The 13,439-nt window shown below is 42.6% G+C and overlaps 1 protein-coding gene across 1 annotated transcript in view; it reads right to left on the bottom strand.

Annotated features, from left to right (window-relative positions):
* HIBADH (3-hydroxyisobutyrate dehydrogenase) overlaps positions 1-13,439 on the bottom strand; it is a 130,637-nt gene that overhangs the window by 110,637 nt on the left and 6,561 nt on the right. The window contains exon 2 of the mRNA XM_077811345.1: positions 3,948-4,108. Coding sequence (XP_077667471.1) covers positions 3,948-4,108 — 161 coding nt within the window. The remainder of the gene's footprint in view (positions 1-3,947; positions 4,109-13,439) is intronic.

The following is a 13,439-nucleotide window of genomic DNA, read 5'->3' as shown; positions in this document are numbered from 1 at the left end:
TTTTATAGGAATTTCTTCCTATGCCAGTCTATGGGAATTGCTTCATCATGCTGTTGCTGAATCAATCAGCAGATAGCACATTCCTGACGGTTCCAAGATGTTATCTTGTTCTTTGGTTCTCCCATTCTTTAGGCTGTTGGGTGGATTCCAGTCTGCCCTACAAGGGTCCTCTGGTTATTTCCACTTGGCGCCTTCTTCAGCCGATGGACACTGGATTCTTAGGCTGGCACCTCCCTGATCATTCAGTTATATCCACACCAAGCATCCATCCACATACATCCTCTATCTATATTTTAATCACAATTGTTAATACAACAAAAGGGCAGGGAGTCTCTGGGTGCTGTTTCTGTTGTTAGAGTATTGCTTTGAGTCTCTCTCTCTGTGAATTGCTTTGAGAACAGACTGTCTTAGAATGTACTAACACAATTAGCAGCTTGCAAGTTTCACACACAGAGGGAGAGAAACAGTACCAAAAACCAAGAGACCTCTTAATTAGTAATACCCTGGAATTTAAACTATGGGGAATCAAACTCATTTGTGATTTTAATACAGAACTCCTTTAATATGATCCAACAGTTTGCCTGTTATGTTATGGTTGCAGGGCAAAGCTGCGTTAAGACAGTCTTATACATTAAAAGGAACACACACAAAAATCCCAAACTAAAACCTTTGCCCCATTCACACCACCCAGAAAAACCTGAATAAGTTTCAGAACTGGTCCAGTAATATATATTTCCTGTGCAGACAGAGCCTCTATCAGGATAGACAGATGTATAGAAGACATTGAACAATATTTCTTTCTATAAATGTTTATTCAGTCTGTCCATGGAAAAGCCTCCTTTTTTCAAAAAAATAGTGGGAAACACAAGTTCCGCCAATCTATTGTTATTTATCGTAACGCCTAAGAGCCATACTCATGGACCACGACCCCACTGTGCTAGTTGCTATACAAATACAGAACACAAAGATGGTCCCTGCCCCAAAGGATTTGCAGTCTAAGACACGAGTTCATTAAATACCTCTGAGGGAGAAAGCTCTAAAATGCATATGATGTGACAGGAGAAACTGTACCAGGCCTCAGAAAAGCTGGAAGTCTGCTGACTGTGTTTATAGTATATATGTGAAACAGCTATTCGATTACTCTTCATGTTCTGATTCAGAGCTTTGCATAACAAACATTCCTTTAAATCCAGAAGAGAATGAAAGAGGAAAATTATGCAAAATCATGAAGAATGGACAGTCTCTTCACAAATCTGAAAGCTTTTTTTGCTATTTTTAAAAAGGAGAAGCCCTCACACTTGTCCCTCAGTCACTGAAATAAATCTGCTTAATATTTCTAGAGCAAACCACTTCTATTGGCAGTATACATCTCATTTACTATTTGCACTGTCAGAAGTTAACTAAAATACTTTGAAAGAAATAAAAATGTTTAAAATTGTAAGTAATTGGGAGTACTTGCATTACTTTAAAAAGTAAAATACTGTAAGAGTTAATTTTAAAAAAAAAACTGCCAACACAGGAATTGCCATACTGGAGCAGAATAGTGGCCCACCTAGTTTAGATCTTGCTTCCAACAGGGGCCAGTGCCAGATGTTTCAGAAGAAAAAACTCTGCAGCAGTAGGCAGTTATATGAGAACCAAACCCCAGAAAAGTTTCCTTCTAACACCCAATCATTGTAAGTTGGTTGATGCCCAGAAGCATGGAGGTTTGCATCCCTTCTTAAGTTCTTGTTTAATAATTTAAAAAAAATATTTACTATAACAACTCAATTTCACAGTTCTGTGTTTCTCCTGCAAGGCTATACACACCCAAAGCAGTACAGAAAATTCAGTTTTTTAGGCTTTTTGATGAGCCTCTAGCATCTTCAACTATTTTAGTTAACACCCCCTACAAACGCAGGTCCTAAAAGGTATGTAAATGGAGTCATAATTGGAGAGACTTCCAAATTCCCACAATTGGGTCACCTCTAAATCATTTTGAAGGATCCCTTTTCCTGTGATTACTCCTTCTGCCACTCCACATAGAAGCCCATCCTAAGCCATACCGCCTCAGAGCGCTTTTCCTACGTCTCTTGTAGCTCCTCCCCTACACTCAAATGCCTCTTCCCTTTTCCTTACCTCTCTCTGCCTTTCACCCTCTACTACAGGTGCCTGGGTTTAGCAAAAGAGGCTATTACTACCTGCTATTCATCACAGGCAGGTAGATGGCCACCTTGCTGCTAGTAGGCCATTCATCCAGTTTTAAACCATACAGTCCTGCTTTTGTAATGCACGTCCCACGTCTGGCATGGAGACAAAACCGGATGTGGCTTTGACAGTCAGGGACACCATTTTGAAGAGAGTGTTGGTCTGCCCACCCACCAGCATGACCTTACATGTACCCTGGCAGTGTGACGTTCCTGGAAGCACCGGAACATCCAGTATTTTGGGGATGCATAATTGGCCACCCTATTTCTGACATATGTTGCTTCCCCAGTTGACTGCTTCTGAGACTATTGTAGTAATTGGGGAACGAAGCAGTGGACAGGCAAAGACACATCATCCCCTCTCCACTCAACAGTTCCTAGCAGTAGCAGAAACCACCTGCAGTGAACACGGACAATTGACAGCCTTCACTGCTCCCTGCTCTCTTCTCTGGCATTCCTGCTGGTTCTACCCCACACCCCAGATCAAAGGAAAGGCAGCCCTTGCCACCCAATGTTCCTTTTGCAGTAGCTTCTACAGGCCCCCCTGGACTCAAGTTTCCAAGTCCTGGCTGGTGTAGGATTTACACCTCTGAAAGAAAAGGAGGAAATTATTTTCAAGGGGTTTTTTAAGTGTGTTATTTGTATTCGAGACTAAATATTGTGTTCAGGAGCATAAACAGGCTTTTGGCTTTACTTACTTTTAAAAGTATTTCTGCTCACCTTTAAAGTCACTTAATATCTCATGTTAAGTCTTGCAGCTGATGCCAAGGATTCTATTACTAAGGCAACAATGAATGGTGAGCCTTGACAAGTCCCACTGTATTCCTGATATCCTTTGTTCAATCAACTTTTCAGTCTTTTTTTGGTTGTGTGTTTGTATAGTGCCTAGCACGATAGTGCCCTATTCCATGCATGGGGCTCCTATGTGCTAACACAAAACAAAATCATTAAAGCCAAGAAATAGGCTGTAAAGGTTACTGATCCACTTACAGCATCAAATCATTATTCAAAACCAGATGGAATTAGATGTCCATTTACTAGTGGTTTTCTGCCCTGCAGAACACCTTGATTGTAACAGCAACATTTTCACTATTTAAGAATACAATCAGCTCTAACAATTAAAGATCTTAGTTAGAGCGGTATTCCTTGCACCTACTCACACTTCCCTTACAACTGCTGAATATTTCTTCCCCCGCCCCCACTGTTCATCATATCACATGCCGAGTAGCCACAATATTATTTTTGTTCTGGTTTCCACTTACCCTAGCAACATTTTTTGTCTTTAGCTCTTTTGTGCTCATTAGTCCTCCTACAAATAATGGGCAAGTGCCAAGAGCCCTGTAGCATCTAAACTTAAAAAAAAAAATAAAAAAAAATCACAGACTCTTGCTCTGAAGCGTGGACCATACAATCATGCAAGATAGTGGCTAGGACCCAGGGCCCATTAAAAAGCAATGAGAGTGTTGCCATTGACTGCAACAGGGCCAAGCTATCACAAGATGCACACGTGTGAGGTGGGGAAAGGGGGAAGAACAGCTAACTAGCTTTATAATTAGCAACACATATCCATCATTTACTTTCCTTCCCTCCTTTTTCTTTTTCTCTCACTACAACCCTCCCATCAAAATAAATAATCACATCAGTAATTTGTTGTTTTAAATTATGCTTAGTGATGTGTACCAGAGTCAGAATGTCTAAGAAGGAAAGTCATTTTAACAAATGCACAGTTAACATTAAAATAAAGAAAGTGGGTTACTATACCTGGGCTCCCGAGTCTTGAAATTCTTTGCCAGCTTCTGGGAATACATCATATGCAACAACAGGATATCCGTGTTTTACCAGGTTTTTTGCCATTGGATTTCCCATGTTACCCAGCCCAATGAATCCAACTGGGGTTTTGGAGGCCATTGCCCTAGAACACACTGATTTCAATACAATAAATTAATATTTTGGAGAAATATACCTTAAAACTTAAGAATAAAATCTACTGAGCAATTTAACTGGCTTCTTTGAAACATGGGGGGTCCAGGGAAGTAACTTCAAACCCAGTTATATTTAAGTTTCAAGTGGACAGATTTAAATCCTATTCATATAAAATGTAAACAGTGTCCCATTACTTTTTACCAATATAATCTCAGTCCAAGATAAAGCAATTTCACATTTTAAAAACATTTCTCCATTTTAAATATTGGATTTCTTAAATTGAATATTAATGAATGATACCTAACCAATAACCCTGAAGACAGAAATCCCATTTAGCCACAGAACAGATAAGGTTGGTGAGGTAGTATCTTTTACTGGATGAACTTCTGTTGGTGAGTGAGACAAGCTTTCATGCTACACAGATCTCTTCCTCAGGTCTGGGAAAGGTACTGAGTGTCACAGCTAAATACACCTCTACCCTGATATAATGCGGTCCGATATAACGCAAATTCGGATACAACGTGGTAAAGCAGCGTGCCGGGAAGGAGGAGTGCTTTACCTCGTTATATCCAAATTTGCGTTACCGCAAGTGGTACCTCTGCGCCTGCCCCCCACAACTTGCTGCGGCCCCCCCACCCCAGCTCACCTGTGCTCCGCCTCCTCCCCGAGCGCACCACCACCACTCTGCTTCTCCCTCCCTCCCAGGCTTCCCGCGCCAAACAGCTGATTGGCACGGCAAGACTGTGAGGGAGGGAGGGAGGGAGAGAGAGGCGGAGCAGTGGCGGGGCGATCAGGGGAGAAGGCAGAGGCAGAGCAGAGGGGAGCTGGGGCGGGGAGCGGTTCCTCTCCCTACCCAGTATTATGTGGTCTCACCTATAACACGGTAAGATTTTTTGGCTTCCGAGGACCGCGTTATATTGGGGTAGAGGCGTATAAGGTCATAGAATGTATGCTAACTACTTAAGCTAAGGAACTGTTCAAGGTGACATGGCCTGTTAACACCCCTGTAGTCATGCGAAAAAAATGGGGAGTTAGTGGATTACAGATTGCTGTAATAAAATCATAAATCCAATGTCTTTATTAAGACAATGGTACATAGCATCTCACAAAGTTATGATTTTAAACTCCCATGCTTGTCTTTTGAAAGCGTTGTGCAGATTTCCTTTGAAGATGAAGACTGATAGATCAGATAAAGAGGGATTACTTTTTGAAAAGTGTTCACCCACAGGTGATGTGGCATTTTGTCTTGTCATTTTCCTGCGTTAATTCATTTACGAGCATATTGATTGTCTGGTTTCTCCCACATAGTTATTGGGGCATTTAGTGCACTCGATGAGTTACACCACAGGTCGTGATAGTAATATGCAAGACCCATGGATTTTGAAAGGTGTTTTGTTGGGGATGTTGATCAAGGCAGCAGTGTAGACATGTCTGCCGGTTTTGCAACTGTTGTTGTGGCAGGGCCTGGTGCTACTCAGAGTTGGCATTTCCTGGTCTGTGGGGAGCTTGCTTCTGATGATTAGGTTGGAGAGGATGGGGGGTTGTTTGAAGACCAGAAGAGAAGGTTAAGGAAAGATTTATTTCGTGGAGTACCTGTCCCAGGCCTGAGGAAGAGCTCTGTGTAGCTCAAAAGCTTGTCTCTCTCACCAATAGAAGTTGGTCCAATAAAAGATATTGCCTCACCCACCTTGTCTTTCTAATATCCCGGGACTGACATGGCTACAACACCACTGCATACAACAAAGGGGAAAGGTGTCAGGTGGCTGAAATAAAGGCTGCCTCTCGGAGACACAGAGGGCTCTCACAGAGGGACTAAGGACAAAGGGGGAGAGCTGGAGCCAGAAATGGATTCCAGCTTGGCTGGCTGACTGCACTGGCTTGGCCAGGATGTTGCATACATCATATGCAACAACAGGATATCCGTGTTTTACCTTTGCCTCTCTTTGCTAACCTAAGGACTTTCAGATTCTGTAGGCCAGGTGACTAATATATTACCTTGTTTTGAAAAGGCTACCTACTGTAGCTGCAAATACTCACTGAGAGCATTGCGCCATGAACGGGTACAGTACAAGCCTCCTGCGGGTGTGCAGCTTGGCTGAATTCACAGCAGGAAGCTCCAGTCTTGGAGGCCACAGGCCTGCCCCTTCAGAACTGTGTGAACCACTAGGGCTCGGCACACTAAAGAGGTCACGCCCATGAGACTGGTTATGGGCTAGGGCATAGACCCGACTTTGTGGATCTGTGAAAACCACCAATTCATTTCACATAGGTTGCCAAACCACTATCAGATGGTGACTGGTCACTACCGTCTGTGGCCAAATGTAAATCACTGAAAGAGAAAGTCTCCATGACACATTGTCAGTCCCTTGAACAATGGCATAAAGATTACTTATAAAATGCTACAGTCTTCACTGCAGGAGCAACTTTTAAAGAAATACAAAAAAATAAGACAAAAATATAACATGATGTACAATGTACTAATACAGTGTGCTATGGCAGTTTATGGATACATGGAAAATAATGTAGTTTTCAGCCATTTTTAGCACAAGCTACTGTGTATGAGTATATAATGTCAGGCAATGCATAATTCCCATAAATACCAATGTATAATAATTCCTTTCTAATCATTCTAAACTAAAATAATCCTAGCTCAATGCTAGGGCAGATGCCAGTTTTTAGGTCTTACTGCCAGTTACAAAAAAGACAATTTTTCCTTGAAAGGAAGAGAAAATCTCATTCAGATTAAACATTAAAACAAGTGAAGACCAAACAGACTATGAGGATAATAAATTAAACTATCCAAATTCAAAAGAAAAATTGCATATCCTATGCTTAGCCTTTCAGATGTCACATTGCTTAAAGAAGAATCTTTCTTAGTTCAGAAAACACTTCATTCATTATTTTAAAGGTTTTTTCTGACTTTAAAGTGCCTTCTTAGCTAACAACAGTCAGGCTCTCATTTACACCACTATTTTGTTAGTGTCATATTTAATAAGTCAGGTGTATCAAGTGGACTCCTGTTAAGCCCTGGTTTCCACAAATGCCAACAACAATGATCTGGCTGGATAAATATTGCCAGTTTTTCTTTTTGTTTTTTAAAAAGACTACACTGTAATTTATAAACATGTTCTAATATCTATATGTCCAAGTATGCAAAGAGCAAATCACTATAAAACATGCCAAACATAAAAAACAACTGAACATACACCCCTGACCATACTCTTCTTGAAATCTAGTCCTCTCTTGGACTCTGTGATTCTGACCTCTCCTGGTTCTCCTCCTGTCTTTCTAATTGCTCCTCTCATACACCCCCTCCCGCAACTTCCTGTGGGGATTTCACAGGGCACTATCCTTAGTCACCATCCCTTTTCCATCTATACATTATCTCTGGGTAATCTCATCCACAAACACAAATTCAAGTACAGTCTCTATGCTGATGACTAAGGCTAAGATTTTGTCATGGATGTTTTTAGTAAAAGACACAGACAGGTCACAGGCAAAAAAGAAAATTCACAGAAGCCGTGATCTGTCCATGACTTTTATTAAAAATATCTGTGACAAAGTGGAGATCTGTGGGTCCCCACACCGACCTGAAGCAGGGCAGTGCACAGGGGCTAGGAGCTGCCTTCAGCAGCTGGGGACTGTGCAGTACCCCTGCTGCCAGCAGCTCTGGGGGCCCACAGCGGCCAGGAGCTTGGGGGTTCTCCCAGCCACAGCCAGGAGCTGCAGGGGGTTTCCTACTGCTTGCGGAGGCCAGGAGCTCGGGGGTTTCCCCACTGCCCATGGCATCTGGGAGCTCGGGGGTTCCCCTTCTGTTTGCAGCAGCTGAGAGCTGTGAGGTACCCCACCACCCACAGCGGCCAGGAGCTGCAGGGGCCGCCAGAGGCAGTCGGGGTACCCCACAGCTCCCTGCCCACATGGGCAGTGGGGGGATCCTGCAGCTCCCAACCACCACAGGCTGAATGCATGGAGGTCGCTGGAAGTCACGGATTCCGTGATTTCTATGACCTCCGTGACTAAATTGTAGCCTTACTGATTACTCACAGATCTTTCTCGCCAAACTACAATCTCAGCCTGACATCTCCTCATGGATGTCTTGCCATCAGCTCAAGCTCAATACAGCTAAAACAAACCTTGTCCTCCTGCACCCACTAGATTGTTTCTCAATCACTGTAGGCAACACCAACCTGCCTGTCACTCAGGCCTGTAACCTGGAAGTTATCTTTGACTCTGACATCTTTCTGGGTCCTTTATCCAGGCTTTATCTAAACCTTGCAGATTCTTTCTGCATAACAGATCTAAGATATGGCCTATCCCATCAATCCACACAGGTAGTGCTCTCATCCAGGCATCATCTCAGTTACAACAGCACCCTTCTCTCTGGCCTTGACAAATGCAGTCTTGCCCTACTCATATCCATTCAGAATGCTGCTGCAAAGATCATTTTCCTAGCCCATCATTTTGAACATGTTACTCCTCTCTTTGCATCCTTCCACTGGCACCCCTTTCTCCATTGCATCAAACGTCAAGGTATTTATCTTCACTTTCAAGGCCCTTCACAACCCATCCCCACTATAGCTACCATCTCATTCACTATCGAGAAGTCTACTTCTGCCTCCATCGCCCATTTGTTAAATTTTCAAACAACCACCTTTGAGTGCTTTCTCCTATGCTGCTCCATGCACTAGGGAGGAGCTCTTCATAAACATTTGTAAAATTACTTCATTATTTTCCTTCAAAAACCTCATTAAAACTCTTTTGCTGTGATGCCTAAAAAAAAAACCCCAAAGAAAAAAACCAACCTAAAACTTGACAATGGTTAATCTGCTGGTGTGCTGAGACCTCTGCCTATCATATTGACTGATACTGTCTCATTAAATGGATGTAGACAAATAGTGGAGTATTAGTAAATATTGTCTCTTGTCCTATATTTAGATTGTAGGCTCTTAGAGGTAGGGACCATTTTTGTTCTGTGTCTGTACAGCCCGTAGCACAATGGGGTCCTGGTTCCTGACTAGGGCTTCTAGGTGCTATGGTGATATAAATAACAAAAACAGACAGTCTGATTATACTAATTGGAACACATTTTAATGCATGGAAAACTGGATATTTTCCAAGTTATAAGGTAAGTTACATCATAGTTTTTATTTCTTATAGAATTTTGGGTTATTACACCAGTAGTTAAACCAATATTGAATTAGCCACATTAAGAATAATACAACTTCACTTACAACTTTGAAAATATCCAATTTCCCCTGTATTTCAAACCAGGAAAACCTATTAAAATAAACTGCCAAAGTTGCTTAGTAGAGGCCGTTTTCAACTACAGGTATTTAAAACTTTGATTTACTTTAAAAGTGGTCTCTTGAGATAGAGGATTGCTGATTGGACGTGGTTTGGAGGGAAGCATCATTGTAGCAAGATCCACTTCCCATATCCATATTCTAGACAAAAGAGGCACAATAAATACGTCAGATTTAAAATATTCAAATCATCCAACTTTAGAGATGGGCTGATAATTGATTTTTCTGTTCCCTGGCAGTTCTGAAAAACTGGGGAAAAAAAATTTGGTTTGAGTTGAACTGAAGCCAAAAAAAACTGAAAAATTTCAGCAAAATGTTTTTCAATCAATTTCAGGTCAAATGAATCCTTCTGAATTTTTTGGCTGGTGGCAGCAGACTTCTTATAACCATCATCCCAGGGGTTAGAGCAGTCACCTGAAAGGTCCAGGTTCCTTTCCTCCCTCCGCTGGGTGTAGAGCCAGGATTTGAACTTGGGTCCACCATATTGGAGAAGAGAGACCTAACCACTGAGCTCTGGGATATTCTGGAGCAGATCTCTCTCAACCTTCCCTGTTAAAAACTGTTCTAGTTTTTAATAAATAAATAGCGAGCAGGGACTTGAACTCGGTGAGTGCCATGACAATCATGCTATAGAACCACACACTCTCTCTTTGTCCCTATTACTATATAAATGACAATTAATAGTTATTGAGAAATAGTCTGCACTAGAAGTGCTACATTGGCGCAGCTATGCCACTGTAGTGCATCTGGTGAAGACCTTCCATGCTGATGTAAGAGAGCTCTCCCGTCACCATAACTACTACACCTCCGTGAGAGGCGGAAGCTATGTTGTCAGGAGAACATCTCCCGCCGACATAGCTCTGGTGTGGACAGTGCTTCGGTCGCTGTAATTTGTGTGGCTCAGGGTGGTGGCTTTTTCACTCCAGAGCAACGTATGTTATATTGACATAAGCGGTAGTGTAGATCTGCCCTGAGCTAGACAGAGAGAGAAAGGATCTATACCCTGGTAGTTGGGATACTCACCTAGTACATGGGAGAGTCAAATTCAAGTTCCTGCTCTAATGACCAGATAGTCATAGAAAATGGAACTGCTTCAATAGGAGAAATTGAGGAAGACCTGTCCCCGGAATATCCCATAGCTTAGTGGCTAGGGCACTCTCCTGTAATGTAGGAAACTCAAGTTCAAATCCCTTCTCTACATCAGGCAAAGGGAGGAACTGAAAGGCCTCCCACAGCCCAGAGGAGTGCTCTAATCACTGAGCTAAGGTTTTAAGGGAGGCCACTTCCTCCTCCTCCGAGTCCTCAAAAAAAAGTTTGGCCCTAAACTATTTGACAAGTTTGTGCATAATTTTCAGTTGATCAAACTGCACATTTTGGCAAATAAACTATTTGTACAAATTTTTTACCCAGCTCCTAACAAAGTTAAATTACCCTTCACTTATCAGGAACAGAACCACAAACATTGGTTAAGCATATGGGTCTGAAATTCACTGCTGGCATAAGCATAGGTACAACTCTTAACTCTGGTGGAATTGTGTATACATACAGCAGAAGTTAACTTGGCTTGGTTACAATGTCTTCAGGCTCAATAGCTGAAATACTTGCAATTGCTCTGTTGTCATGAAGAAACTCTTGGCTAGGCCTTCCCTTCATTTTACTCAAAAACAAAAACTCTGATCCTGCAATCAAATCTGTGCAGGCAGACCCTTTCTCCTATTTACTTGGAGGACCTACCTGTACTGATCCAGTTGCAGGATCATGGCCTTAGAATGGAAGGATTTCAAGACTATTGAGTTGTAGCTCACAAAAGCTTATGCTCAAATAAATTGGTTAGTCTCTAAGGTGCCACTAGTACTCCTTTTCTTTTTATAAATTTAAATGTTTCTCTTTTGAGTCTACTACTACTAAAATACTCTCTGATTTCACAATTTTGTTGAAGAATTCTATAAAACTGAGTGAATCTCTGAACGCCTGTTTCTTGATTAACATTAACAGGCAATCAATGGGTAAGATACTTCCAGTGTAGATGCCCCCTTGCCTTAATTTCCTCATGAGGTAAGTATTATTTTACAGACACTGGGCTGTTGTGAGGATTCATAAACAATGTTTGTACGTTAAAGATAAAAATGTAACTACTAAATATTTTTTTCCAAACATGCACGTAATGTTACAATTCACATTTGACCCTGTGATTAAAGTACTATATTGGGTTTGTTCTCTTTTGATCCCACTTACCATTAGGCTAATAGAGCTAATCTGCAGTAGAACACTAAAAGTTAGTGGTGCTTCAGTCAACTGTACAGCATCAACAGAAGCACCAACTAATTGAGTAGGTCCACGTTACCAACCCTGAATTGATATAAGGTTCGTTTGTGTCCACAACAGGGCTGCCTAACACAGATTCAGTGGGGATGGGGAAAGAGCTGTTATCTTTGATAAAAAGAACAGCACTCCCTCAGTTGGCAAAACTTCTTAGTTTGCTAGCAAAGCCTCTCCACTATCCCAATATACCTGCTTCAGCAACCAGCAGTCCCACCCGAGAAGTGCCTCCCAGAAAGGGTTTCCCCCATCATGACCCCACATATTTTAATCTCAGTCTCTCTCGCCCCTCCCCTTCCATCCATCCAGCTGGAAATTACCAGATGAAACTGCACATCTTGGCCATCTGATACCCTCATATAGACATGTCCACAACCAAAATACTCTCCCTACATGTTTCTCTCTCAGCTAAATTTATGCCTCCAGTACAAATGTACAAAGTCAGCAATCCAGCTGTGGTTTGCCAGCTGCAAGCAGCAGTTCAAACAAGCCACTAGGGAACTCACAGCAAGTGTGCTAAGGAGCTTCACTGGGTGAGGCAGCTGACAGATCTGAGAACTGTCACAGCTGACTGAACCAGTCATGACACTATGGACATTACAATCAACTGATCTCTCTAAAACCAGGCAAACCCTTACACTAATCAGAATTAACAAGGGAGGATGACAAAACTAATGTGTGCGTAGAAAGACAGGGAAGAAGAGAAGAGAACATACGAATGACTGGCACTGCCTTTAATAGGCAACTGTAAATTCCATTTAAGGCACCCAATCCTGCAAACACTTCTCACAGTCAATGGGACTTTATGATAATCACATATAAGTGTTTGCAGCAGAATCAACTTAAGCACCTAGGATATATCTACACTGCACTATAAGACTGTGCTTAAGCTTGGGTTCAAGGTTAACCCCCCCTTGTATCCACACTGCTATTGCACCAACCCAGGGCTCAGACCCAGGGTCCAAGCCCTACTGTTTTGCAGCGTAGGCGCAGCCCCGCTTGACTCATGTCCTGGGAGTCTGCCAGATGTATTCCACAGTTTCACGGGCCAACTTCCTTAGTCCTTTCTATCCCAAAAATCTGTAATGGACTCTGTTGAAAATGGAAGCCACCCCCACTCCTTGAAGTATGGCAGTTGCTCCCATCAGCATTAACCCATTCTCTTCTGATCTCCAAGCTGCAAGCTGATTGGCGAGCCTCCTGGCAATGGAGGCTGAGCAGAGCAAGTCTTTCGCAAAGCATGCTGCTTTATGGTTATGGGAGCACAGCCAAATTTTGGTGAATCTCTGGTGCAAGGCCAGAGAAACTGGTCAGCACAGGCACCATGAATGACCAGGCATACCAGCAGACAGTTAAAAAGCTGGCAGCTTTGCAGATTTTCAGGATAGGTGATCAGTTTAGGGAGCGTATTAAGACGCTGAAGAGCAAGTACTGGAAGACCAGGGACAAGAACCACACCTCTGGCAACTCTCCAACAACATGCCCATTTTATGAGGAGTTTTACTCGGTGCTGGACACGGAGTGCCTGGGTGCTGGGCACCGAATCAACTGTGCTTCATGATGACTGGGATGGTGCCCAGCTGGCCCCTGAATCTATCATGGGGACTGATGGGAGCCAGCAGCAGGCTCTGAGTGAGGTGCATGAAGTGACTATTTACGAAATCAGTCCCTAGCAGACTGTGGATCAGGATCAACGGCAAATTCTAGG

The sequence above is a fragment of the Eretmochelys imbricata genome, chromosome 2 (assembly GCF_965152235.1).
Source record: "Eretmochelys imbricata isolate rEreImb1 chromosome 2, rEreImb1.hap1, whole genome shotgun sequence".
NCBI lineage: Eukaryota > Metazoa > Chordata > Testudines > Cheloniidae > Eretmochelys > Eretmochelys imbricata.
The sequence above is the reverse complement of the archived record's forward strand: the minus strand, read 5'-3'. Positions and strand labels throughout refer to the sequence as shown.